Raw genomic sequence first — 13,080 nt, forward strand, 5'->3', positions numbered from 1 at the left:
TTCTGTTAAAAACTAAGGAACTATAGTAGTATCATCCAATGGTGTGATTATTCATGCGAACTGAAATGTTAAGTCCTTACCATGTACTCGTCACTAATGTTCAGGATTCATCATTCTTAAGAATTTGGTCTAATTAAGGAAGAGGCTGTGAATAGTACTAAAGTCAGTCAGCAACTGGACTGCCTGATAGAAGCTGTGTGGTATTAAGTATCAATCATTAAAGGGTAAAATTTTACAGTCCTTCTCCCCCCCCCCCCCTTTTTTCTTTGGTAGCTCAAACTGGAAAGGATATTATTTAGTTCATCCTGTGCTTCAGTCACCTTAAAGACTTGTTTAAAAGCTTATTTCCTTCTATGACCTTTAGTTTGCTGCTGACTAGGGCACTTTGGATTTTTTGTTTCTTGGGATATAATTAGGGACAATAAGTCTACTATGGTACGGTAACTTGGTATAAGCAAAATGATGTATTTTAATACACATCACTGTAAACCTATGTAACAATTGATGGATATTCACAAAGAAGATTACTGCCAAAAGTTTTACATCTTGCTTACAGTGTAAATATAATTGTAATGTAAATTTAAATTGTGAGTGATACTTGGGTTACACCTGAAGTAGGTAGCATTTTTGAAAAACTAAGTCACAAAGAACAAAATTGTAACTCATGTTCCTATCTTCTAAAAAAACCCCTATAAATTCTGGTTATTTTTATCTTTTTGGGATAGCTTAAAAGAACATATAGAACTGGTCAGAGTTAGGAAGAATCTGTGAGGGATTCCTTTGGAAACCATGGGCAAAGTCTGTTGTCTTCAGGTCCATGAAGGAATCCTGTTCCATGAGGGAATCTTTGAGTCAGGCCTGGCAGTGGTCAGTGTACCTAAACAGAGCCTAACTTTCAGTGTTTTCTGAAGAATGCTTTAATACAACCATAGAATGTAAAGTTGTGCATTTGCGTAAACGGCCTTTGATTTTTTACCATATCTTCAGTTTAAAATGTTTATAATGCAGGCTTTCAGAAGTTAAATGATTCTTTTTTTAAAGGGAGAATTTTCAGGTGGATTTTAGGAAAGAATCATAAAAGCCCCTTCATTAGAGGATTGCTATGAAATAATGATTTGATCTTAGAATTTGAAGGAGATATTTATGTTTCATTGGCAAGAACAATGGAAAGTTAATTTCCTATATTCTAATACTGCAGAGGGAGTGGGATTTATCTCGCATAGTTTTTTCGGCTCTCCAAGAATATGCATCACTTAGGTTTCCTTTTATTCTTTCCTTGGAAGTGGAATGGAAGTTCACTGTTCTCAGAGATGATGGGTAGCACTGTGTATCTTTTACATAATTCTGTCCTGTTCAGTGATTCATCAAAAGGGCTTCTGCTGTTGGTTGCAATTTTGGCTTCCGTTCAGGGCTTTTCGGGAACTATAGTCTTCCTCGGTGAGCTGCTTGTTATTGTTGCTATAGTTTTGTTTTTGCAGAATTTACAATGCAATATGATTTTTATTAATGTGACTTTCTTTTTCTTTTTGCAGTGATTATTTATTCAAGTTACTTCTGATTGGAGACTCTGGAGTTGGAAAGTCTTGCCTCCTTCTTAGGTTTGCAGTAAGTTGAAATTGAAATGCCTTTAAAGAAATTAATGCTGTGTATGTTTTCTAGGTAGACGAAAGATTAAATAATTTTATTCAGAATAAATTAATTCTTCTAGAATTTATGTATTTAAAGCCTCCAAGTATACATCCCAGTGATATCTTGGAGTCCTAAATAAAAGAAATGCTGTTGCTCTTAAATTCAGCAAATTGTGGTTATAAAGTCAAAGTGATAGTTTTTGTAGAGGTCAAACAATGTTTCATTCCACCATAGATAGTGAGGTGAAGGGAAAATAGTTGGCCTGTGTTGAAAGTGACTTGATAGAAGATGAATCGTCAAGTAAAAGTTTAATAGTAGAACAAAAAGTAAAAGCAGGGCCTGGTACAAACTTTTCTGACAGTGGCACAGTGTTCTATATACTGAAATTTACAAACAGATGTATGACTTTCAATCTAATGACTAGAATTCACGGTCTCCTTCATAGTGTTTATGTGTGTTTATCAACTGCCTTCAAATTCAGTATGTTTTCCTTCTCAGTATTTCAATCATTGGTTCTCAGAGTATGGATTAAAGACCCCTGGGGATTATCAAGACCCTCTTAGGGGTCCATGAAATCAAAACTATTTTCGTACTAATATTAAGCTGTTAGTATTTACTAAGTAAATAATTACTTAGTACTAAGGCAAAAGACATTTGCCTCTTTCTCTGTGTTGACATTTGCTCTGACGCCGCAGAAGCAGTGGCGGGGTAAGAGTGTAGGTGCCTCGCATTGCTTAGCCCACACTGCTCACACTCATGGTCTTAGCTCTCTTCACCCAAAGCGGAGTGGGGGCGGGGGGGGGGGGAACCGTTTCCACTTCAGAGAGTCTGGTGAAACAGTAAAAATGAGTAAGTTTTAAAAATCTTGATCCTTGAGGATTTGTTTTTAAGCATTATGTTGTGAAGAAATGAAGAGTATGCCTAAAGCACTTCTACTGCTTAATAGAGTGTTTTGGTTGTCTCAAGGAAAAGAAAAGCAAAATTCTTTTTTTCACTTGAAAGAACAACTGACAGACAAACTATAGTTATGTATTATAGATTGGGTATTGGGCAGACATTTCTTCAAATGAACCGAGACTGTCATTTCAAGGAAAATATTTGATAGCATTTGCTGCCTGTAATAAAATTCAAGCTTTCAAGGGAAAATCAGAATTTTAGAAAACGTATAATTCACCACCGTTAAGTTGACAGCACCTCAGATGCTTAATATGACTTTTCTGATTACATGAATGATAATATTAGCGTCATTTAAAAAATATGTATACTTTTATTATATGTCATAGTTTAAAAATGAAACCATGAAGTACCAAAATAAAACATAAGTGATTCTTTAATCTTGTGAAAGTATTTTCTAACAAAAAATTAGGAAAAAAAAGATGGTTAAATTTGATGGCATTAAAATTAACATCAAGCACATAAAACTATTAGAAAACAAATGACAATGAGCAAAACATATATATGAGGAAAGGGTGATATTTTCAATATACCAGCACACCTACACATTAATAAGAAAAAGATGTCCTGATAGAAATATGGGGAAACACGTGAGCAGGCAGTTCACACAAGAAGAAATATAAATTGCCAATAAATACGAAAAAACATTCAATTTTATTTGTAATTAAAGGCTTAAAATTAGATTTTACTTAATTTTTATTAAATTGGCAAACATTAAAAATAAGAATGATTTCTAGTATTAAATCAGCAATTATAGGTAGGTGGGAAGAATCTGGCATCTCTTGATGAAAATGGCTAGATAGCCTGAGGTATTTGTGCTGCCAGGAAAATCCTCTCTGGGACACCTATTGATCTAAGTTACAGGTTTTGAGTGCTACCTACACAGTAAAATCACCTGGGAAACATTTAAAAAAATACTGATATCTGGATCCCCAAAATAGAGATGAGCTACAAAAGGTATAATAAAGAAATGCATAATAAGCTATGGGAGTACAGAAGGAAGGATCTCTTTAACCATTGGCTGAGGAATTGGAGAATGTTTGGACAATTAGTATTGCCTTTGCTCAAATTGAAGTATAAATAAAAATTGCCATATGACCCAGGGACAGGGGAATAAGGGGTATGCAGAAAGATATACTGAGAATTTGGACAGAAGGAAGAGAGCATGTGCAGTGGCTCAGAGACCTGCAGGTAAGGATCATTTAGGGATTTATAAGAGTTCTCACAAAGCATTTGTAAGTATTTCTAACAAAATACCTGGCATGTAGAAGTGCCAAGTGAATATTTATTGCATTCATTTTATTCTCTGTCCACTTTATACAGTATCTGATACTTACTAGACATGCAATTAAAAATAAATAAAAATTTTCAAAATGAGTGTCTAGTGATGATGAGCGGTTTGTCAAATTGCATTCAATTCTTTAAATATGTAATTTCCTTTTACCAAATGATTCTACATGTGCCTAAGTGTGAACATGCGAGGAAGAGAAGTCAATATAATTATACCTCTAGCCACTTGGAACTCCCTCTGATTACATTTTACAATTTTCTTTAGTTTTTTTTTTTTTTCCCCCAATCCCATATATGCATCAGAGTCAGCATTATCAAGACATGCCCACACTGGCTTTGTTAATGATTTTTTCCCCTTCTCTTTGTTGGAATGTTGTAATGCAGATCTCAAACATGTCATTTCCCCCCTATATACTTCAGAATGCATTTCTGAAACCTGGACATTTTCATATAAAATAACATTGCCATTGTTGATTTAGAAAATAAATTTCCCTCATTGTCTCAGAAGTGTTGGTATTACAGTTGGTTTGAATCAAAGTTCAAACATGGTCCACACATTCCATTTGGTTGTTTTGCTGCTTAGTCTCTTAGAGTTTTTCCAATCTCTTCCTTTTTAATTTGTATATTTTTCATGTCATTTACTTTTCGTAGAAACGGGGGCAGTTTTCCTATAGATGGTATAACATTTTAGATTTGTCACTTTGCTTCCTTGTGGTATCTTTAAACTGTTCAAATCCCTTGTGTTGCTATAATTAGAAGTAAGCCCCAAGCTGTGATTTCCTTATGGTAACTGCTAGCCCCATGCAGCTGTATACATTAAAATTAACTAAAGTTGAAGAGAATTAAAAATTCAGTTCTTGTTCTCACTGGCCACTTGGGGCTAGTGGCTCCTGTATTGATTGGCTCAACTTATAGGACCTTTCCATCATCAAAGAAAGTTCTTAATAGCTTTGGGTTTAATTAGATTTTGGCCCATTTTTGTTGGCAGAATATTTCCTAGGTGGTGCTTTGTGCTTGCTAAGATTGTTCAGTGGGTTTAGGTGGTGATAGCCTGATCTCTCCATTCACATATCTTTTCATAAACATTTTCACTTAAAGAAAAAACAGTTTTGTTTCCATTCTGGTAAAATGGTCATAACAGATATTTGAGAAAAATTAATTTTTATAAAGTTTAACATTGGGTTAAACATTGTTATATGAAAACTTGTACACAAATGGTCGTAGCAGCATTATTTCTAGTAGCCAAAAAGTAGAAACAACCCAGATGCCCATCAACTGATGAAGGATAAACAAAATAATATACCCACAGCCATCAGAAGGAATGAAGTACTGATACATACTATAACACGGATGAACCTTGAAAACTTTATGCTGAGTTCAAGAAGCCAGACACAAAAGGCCACATATTGTAGGATTCCATTCATATGAAATGTCCAGAGTAGGCAAATCTATAGAGACATAAAGCAGGTCAGTAGTTTCCAGGGTCTAGGGGCAGAGGAGGAAATGGAGAGTGACTGCTGCTGTGTAAAGGGTTTCATCACTGAGTGATGAAAATTTTCTGTAGTTAAATAGTAGTGATGGTCGCACAGCCATGTGAATATACTAAAAATCACTGAATTGTACACTTTTTAAAAGGGTAAATTTTATGTGAATTTTTAAAAGTCATAACTAGGAAATAAAATTGACTTCTAAAAAATTCCAGGAGAGTGACATGATCATTGCTTTGTGGTGAATAAATTGGATGAGGGGAGGGAGAACAAGAGTTTCACTGATTAGCAATTAGGAAAATCATTCATAATCATTGAAAATATAAAACCTTTTTCTGTATAATGTATGTAAAAAATTTGCCAAGAGATTTGGAAAAATTAAAGAATAGCTACTGAAAAAAATCTTAAAAAGAAACTACTGTTAAATACTGCTTTGTAATCAGAACACGAACTGAGTATTGGCGCAGGATGGAGTGGTTGTTCTCAACGTATTATGCCTTATAAACTATCAACTTTGTAGATAAAGTTAACATGTTATTTACTCTATTGAGCGTTAATTTTAATCATTAACTTTCTTTTCCCTTCAGGATGATACGTATACAGAAAGCTACATCAGCACAATTGGTGTGGACTTCAAAATAAGAACTATAGAGTTAGATGGGAAAACAATCAAGCTTCAAATAGTAAGTAATCTTTGGACGAAGTTTTTTATTGAAATTATTTTGGTAAACTTAGAATGTATTTGTTTTCTAATATGTTAACGAAATTAAATTTAAAGTATCTTTAAGACTCATACATCTATGATAGTGGTAGAGTAAGAATTGTTTAGATTAAAAATGATTTCTCTAAGAGTACCTTCCTCATTGAATTTTCTGTTCATAAAGCAGAGAAATTACATGTTTTAAGTCAAACTTAGTCCTAATTCTTTTTCTTGTGCTTTTACCAGCATAGTCTATGTTGAAGTTTACCTTGTCTAATAGTGAAAATATATCGAGCATTTTATTTGTCTTTTACAGTGCTCTGAATATTGTGCAATATGAAAAGAAACCTGGGGGAGGTTCTTCGTACGTGGCTTAGGTGAAGTGTTCAGTTGACCCTTAAACAACAGTTTTAACTGCGTAGGTCTGCTGATACATGGATTTGTTTCAATGACCGTGATGTTCAGTTGACCCTCACAATTGAAACCCGCATTGTCCAAGGGTCAGCTGGCGGTTGGGAATGCGCATATGTGGAAAGCAGACTTAAGTTGTATGTGAATGTTTTACTGCCCCGATCGTGGGCACCCCAACCTCTGTGTTGTTCAAGGGTCAGCTATATTTATTTAGTTCAGTTAGATTTATTAGATAGTATGTACCAACTCTGAGAAACATAGAATTTTATTGGAAAAGAACTTTGCTTTTCTAACATGTTTTACAGCTCAGAAAATGGATGCTGAGAGATTTAATGACTTGATTACAGTTACTAGCAGAGCCAAGTGATTCAAACCTTCTGTCTTCAATATTGTGTGTCCCTGTGCCATCCTAGCCCCTTATCCATCCTTACAACCCTAACGCCAAGTTAAAAACAACAATCATAGTATAGTAGTTCAATTGTCATTGCTTTAATATGGGTCTGGGACTACCAGTGTGGACATGTGGATATAGCTGTGGTCTTAAAAATATTAATCTCTGGGTATCTTTAGAGTTGACTAAAAGTATAAGGTGGCATAGAAAACCAGTGACTATTGTTTTCATGAAATGGATAATATACTGAACTGAGAGTTCCAGATTTGGAGGTAGAAAACTTGGATTCATTGTCTTCATTCTGGCATTTATTAGAGTCATGGGTTTAACTCACTTTTCAGCCTTTTTCCTGAGACAGTTTCCTATCTACATATTGAGTGTGGTGCTACTGGATTTACTAAATCATAAGGTAGTTGTGAGAACCAAATGTAGTATCTCTGTGTATGTGTATGTGATAATGTATATGAAAGCGCTTTGTAAACTTTTGGGCAGTACAGTAGTCCCCCCTTATCCATGAGGGATACGTTCCAAGACCCCCAGGGGATGTCTGAAACCACAGCTAGTACCGAACCCTATATATACTATGTTTTTTTCTTATAACTATATACCTGTGATAAAGTTTTAATTTGTAAATAAGGCACAGGAAGAGATTAACAACAACTAACAATGAAATAGAACAGTTATAACAATATAGCATAATAAAAATTATGTGAATGTGGTCTCTCAAAATACCTTACTGTACTGGACTCACCCTGTGGCAATGTGAGATGATACAGTGCCTGTGTGATAAGATGCAGTGAGGTGGATAAGCTGGGCACGGGATGACTCATGTCGGGGTGGGGTGGAGTGCCACGGCACGAGATCTTATCACACTACTGAGAATGGCATTCAATTTCAAACTTAGGAATTATTTCTGGGATTTTCCATTTAATATTTTTAGACCACGGTTGTCTGCGGGTAACTGAAACTACAGAAAGTGAAACCGCGGATAAGGAGGGGACTATTGTGTACAAATGTTACTGATAATATACCCACATGAATGGCTATGATAGGTAATTTTTTTTAGTGGCTCCCTTATATTTCTTTCCCTGGTAAGGAACAGAAAGGTACATTATAAAAGAATTGTGGATTTTGATACAAGTGAACACACATGATACTCCACATTAGGACTTGCAGGGATATAGTTATCACAGATAGCTTGCAATACTTTAAGCCATAGAACAGATTACTTTCCATATTGATTTATTTCCCATTATACATAGCACTTTATACTTGGCACCATAAAGGATTTTTCAGAAAGATGTACCCAGCTTCTAACTACTGATATGAAATGATTGTTATATGTGATCATTTGTCTCTATAGGATTTGAGTGTGTATTCGGGAAACATGCATATACTGCTACTTTCCTATGGCTGGAACGGATCTTAATAGGTCACTCACTCAGTCTTCCTTTCATCTTCAGTAGGAATTTCCTTTCCATATCTGGTGCCTTCCTTTGAACATTTTAAGGAAGCTCACCATTTTTCAAAGACGCTAGTTCCGTTTATAAATAATCTCTAATTTTTAATTCTTTATATTGAGCTGAAGCCAGTTTCCTTTAACTTCTGTCTTTTATTCCTTTGCCTTTTGGAGCTGCCTGAATGAGAGTAATTCCTTTTCTGTTGGCAGCCTGCCCTTTAGATTGATTTTATCACAACCTTTACCTCTGAAGTCAGTTATTTCTTTCTGGAAGCATGTTTTCAGAACCTTTTACAATTTGAGTTACTCTTGTGTTTTATAAGTGCCTTTTATTAAGATGTGATTTCTAAAATCAAATACAAGATATAGTGCAGCCAATGTGGACTACATGAGGTAAATCCTCTCTTGATTTGGACTCTGAATTTTTTTCTCCCCGTCTTGGACTTCGGGGACTCATGGCCTTTTGTCATCATTAATCCATTCAAGGTTATTAAAAAAAAGCATCTAAATTTATCACATTTGCGCTGTCTCATTAGCCAAATTACCTACTAATTTGGCTCTTACAGCTTTGGGTTAATTTTTGTTTTTAAAAAGTCTTATACTTTGTGACTGTTTTTAAAATCTAAGTGCAAAATTTTACTTTTGCCCCATTGCATTTCATCTTGCTTGGCTTGAGTTGTTATCCTTCCAAGTTTTAGGTCTTTCAAAGTGTTTATGTTGATCTATGTTTTAATTATCCTTTTAGCTTTTCCTTTTCAAGTGTGTCATCTGGGTCTTTTTTCAGACTTAGTGATTACAAAACATTCAGCAGAGCAGGGCAAGTACAATCCAGTCCCATATAATGGAAGGCATCTTTCTATGATTGTTCCTTCATTGATGAAGTATTTATGGAAATGCTTATGTTACACCAGGTCTTCAGATAGATTTGAGGTTACAGAGATAAATGAATTATAGCCCCGGAGGAGGAGATGCCATTTAAGTGGGAGAGATAAACATGGGAAAATCAGTTACCCTGCGATTATGAAGGGTAATGAGGATTAGATACAAAGAGTGATCAGTTACAGGGAAAGGACTGTTAGGATATGGAGTTAGGAGACTTGAGTGTGGCAGGGAGATAACGGAAAGTTTACTCTTTGGATGCCATTGCTTAGTCAGCTAAAATTCTTTGTAAACACTTATTCAGAAACGATTTATTTTCTTGTGCGATCTTTGTGAAGGGGGTTAGTGGGTGGAGAAGAGAAGGAAGAACTCTCTTCTGTGTCTAATCCTCTTTACCCCTCATAATCACAGGGTAACTGCTTTTCCCATGTTTATCTCTCCCACTGAAATGGGATCGCCTGTGGGGCTGTTTCATTCACCTCTAACCTCGAATCTACTGAGTGGTGTAATGTAAACATTGAACAGCTTCTACAGTCAGGCACTGTGCAAGTAGTTTTACAGACAGTAGTTCATTTAAACCATTTAGCAATTCTATAAGGCGAGTGAGTCCTAGGATTTATAGATAAAGAAACTGTTAAGTGACTCTCTCTAGCATTAAATAACCAGGAAAACTAGATTGGGTGTTTGAAGTCAAGGTGGCTTGACTCCAAAGCTCATGCTTCTTCTCCAATGAGATCCTGAAAGACTGATGCTCCTTCTGAGCTCTCAGGCTAGTACTTTGCACAAAAAGGTAATGAAACTGGGATTTTTGTTTTACATTAGCAATGTTAACTTTATTTGCCTCATTATTTTTTCCCCCTGGAATATGTTAAATTACAGACATTAGGAGATTTACTTGAAACATATTGGGTAGTATGCATCTCTAATTTACTATGTAACCATTATCACATTTAACAAAATTGACACTAATGCCTTAATGTTATCTAATATTCAGTCTTTATTCAAATTTCCCTTAAATTGCAACTTGTTTTTTAATAGCCTTGTGTTGGCTGGGTCTTAGAAATGATTTCACCGAGTGCTCCTGAATTTTTTTAATTTTTTATTTTGCTATTTGCTATTTAAAGCGTTAGTGGACATCAATGTCAAGTTCACTGATATACGTACTCCAAAACTTTGTAATTCTCTCCTTCTAGAAGGCTGTTGCATCTTTTTTTTCCCTTAAGGCTGTTGCATTTTAATCGCCACTCGTCTTAGGCTTCAAGTCAATTTTTTTTTTTTTTTTTTACAGTAACTGTTCTATTAATTTTCCCATCAGTCAAGACCTTTTACCAATATCTTAGGTAGCTATTCTAATTATATAATTTTTTTTAAGGCCATTGTCTAAGCAATTTAAACAAAATTCTCATTGCCCTTGTTAAAATCAGGCTTTTAAAATCTAAAAATTGAGTTTTCCTCTTGATAGTTTTAATAGTTTTTTTAAAAACTCAGACCTTTAATGTAGTAATGTAAGCATCTCTCTTTTTGGCGTTTGTGCCTAAATGGTTGAATATATGGCAAATTGCTCTTAGAATAATTTTATAAAAGTAGCTTGAATCATCTTCCTTACATTGTTTTCCCTAGGATTAAGACAGTATCTTCTGGAGATGGTTAAAGTGCTATCTTCGCTGGTAATTATCCGAATTAGGTCCTTTCAGTGCTTACTATGATGGTAACTGTGCTGGCAAATGATTTTGTCTGTGTGCGTGTATATAGTGTGCTAAAGGGGTGTTAGGCCAGTAGCCTTCCTAATCAAGTCAGCCTGTTTCTCCATTCATACTGAATGCCTCGCACAGTATTAAGGGCTGTAGGGAATATGAAAAGTATGACATCGTAGTTCCTAATCTCAAAGAGCTTATAATATTGGTAGCATTACCACAAGCTAAACTGGAGGCACTACCTTCTTTTCTGGACCTTCAGGTATTTGGCAATGACCATGCAGTTTAGTACTGTGAACACTGAGGACTGATGTTTCCATATGAAATCCCGATCATCTCCGTAACTACGTAAACTAAATTGCTCCCCTGCTCCTGTCCTTTCCCCCAACTCTGTCTTAATGGAATTGTTTGGATTTCTTGATTGTTTTGTAATAGTGGGATACAGCTGGCCAAGAAAGATTTCGAACAATCACCTCCAGTTATTACAGAGGAGCCCATGGCATCATAGTTGTGTATGATGTGACAGATCAGGTAAGTTCCAGGAGGAAACTGTGTTACAGTGACAAAGTAGGACATTACTGTTGATAACTATCAGATTCTTTCACTTTGCATATAAGCTGTCAGGATTATTCAAATGGCCGAAAACTGTCCATCCCCAAATAAGTGAATCATCCCCAAATACATGAATCACATAAAAATTTGTTTTAAAGCAATCTTTTAAAAATAGGTACATTATTTTTCTCCCCTCCATTACTAGAGTACCTAATGAATTGGTCAACCAAAATTTCTTATTTTCCTGAAATAGAAAATTCAGTAATTGGTTTTACATTTGCTTTCAAGGGACTCTGGTTATATTTATTAGCAACTAACTGATCATTTTGACAAGAGTTTATGGGGAACTGTGAGTTTGGTTTATACTATGTTCTTGGTGTTAAATATTAACAGGAATTTGCCTGGTAATTAGACTCGTCAGAATTGCCAAGAGAGACTGCAGGTCTCTCCCTATAGAGGATATGGTTCAGAAATAGGATGAGCTAGAGGAAGAGTTTGAGAGGACAATGAAAATCTGACGATTAGTTGTTGAGAGAAGGTAGGTGGATGCAGGGATAGTGTGAAGAAGGTGGTCCAAGAGCCATAGCTGGTCTCTCAATCAGAAAGTAAGAAAATTTCAGGGTTTTTTTTCCCTATCAAAAGATAAAAGATAAACTTAGAATTTATCTTTCTTTTAGCAAATGTTGAATCTCACCTCAACCATGAAATCATAGCTAATTCGGAAATAACTGGAATCATATAGACTTTAGAGTCAGTGCCACTAGAAATATTGGGTGCTATTAACAGAAAAAAATGGTGCTAATTTAAAAAATCTCAAGTCATTACCATGAAATATTTAAAAGTGAAAAATTTCCTAAATGACTGGAAAACAAGCATCTTTCCTTTGGACTCATTTAATAATATTCTTTGGCATCTCTAGTAATAACGTTTAGTAGGCTTATTCATAAACCAAGATGATCAAATTTCAAATTTATCAAATTTGCTTGAGCTACAGTTTGATGCTGAGTTGTATTTCCCTCTCGAATAAGGTGTTTTCATCCTTAAGCTTTCAAATTCTAATGTCTTACTCATCTAGGCACAGTCATTTTAATGTATCAGTTCACTTTGCCAAGCACTGTAGGTACTGTTTTGTAGCTAGAGTTGTCTCACTAGCTCTTCTTAGGTCAAGAAAGACACTTCTGTTTGTCATTTACTTCATTAGAGCACTTGTGTCCAGAACTATATGATCATTCTTAAAAATGTCTGTCTTTTTAGGAGTCCTTTAATAATGTTAAACAGTGGCTGCAGGAAATAGATCGTTATGCCAGTGAAAACGTCAACAAGTTGTTGGTAGGGAACAAATGTGATCTGACCACAAAGAAAGTAGTAGACTACACAACAGCAAAGGTATGTTTAAAGTTTGATTTTTCAACTGAATTTGAAGGTGTTGGATTTGAACTATGTATGGGTGTGGAGTCATACAATGATCACAACCATCTTAGCTTTCAAAGTACGTATGTGCACTAGAGTACTTTGAGATAACAATTCGTGTAGTGTCTGTTTGAGTAAACTTAGTCTCCTCACTGCCCATTTCAGATAGAAATGCACTAAGTGAGAAAGATTTTTCAGTGTTAATTGTGCCCTGTTATTCTCAG

The 13,080-nt window shown here is 35.2% G+C and overlaps 1 protein-coding gene across 1 annotated transcript in view; it reads left to right on the forward strand.

Annotated features, from left to right (window-relative positions):
• The window catches only part of RAB1A (RAB1A, member RAS oncogene family), a 28,155-nt gene that overhangs the window by 13,260 nt on the left and 1,815 nt on the right, over positions 1–13,080 (forward strand). The window contains exons 2-5 of the mRNA XM_019718073.3: positions 1,533–1,605; positions 5,948–6,043; positions 11,330–11,425; positions 12,701–12,832. Of these exons, the coding sequence (XP_019573632.2) occupies positions 1,533–1,605; positions 5,948–6,043; positions 11,330–11,425; positions 12,701–12,832 (397 nt within the window). The remainder of the gene's footprint in view (positions 1–1,532; positions 1,606–5,947; positions 6,044–11,329; positions 11,426–12,700; positions 12,833–13,080) is intronic.

This window comes from Rhinolophus sinicus, chromosome 2 (genome assembly GCF_057876585.1).
Source record: "Rhinolophus sinicus isolate RSI-liver-muscle chromosome 2, RSI-T2T, whole genome shotgun sequence".
NCBI classification, from domain to species: domain Eukaryota; kingdom Metazoa; phylum Chordata; class Mammalia; order Chiroptera; family Rhinolophidae; genus Rhinolophus; species Rhinolophus sinicus.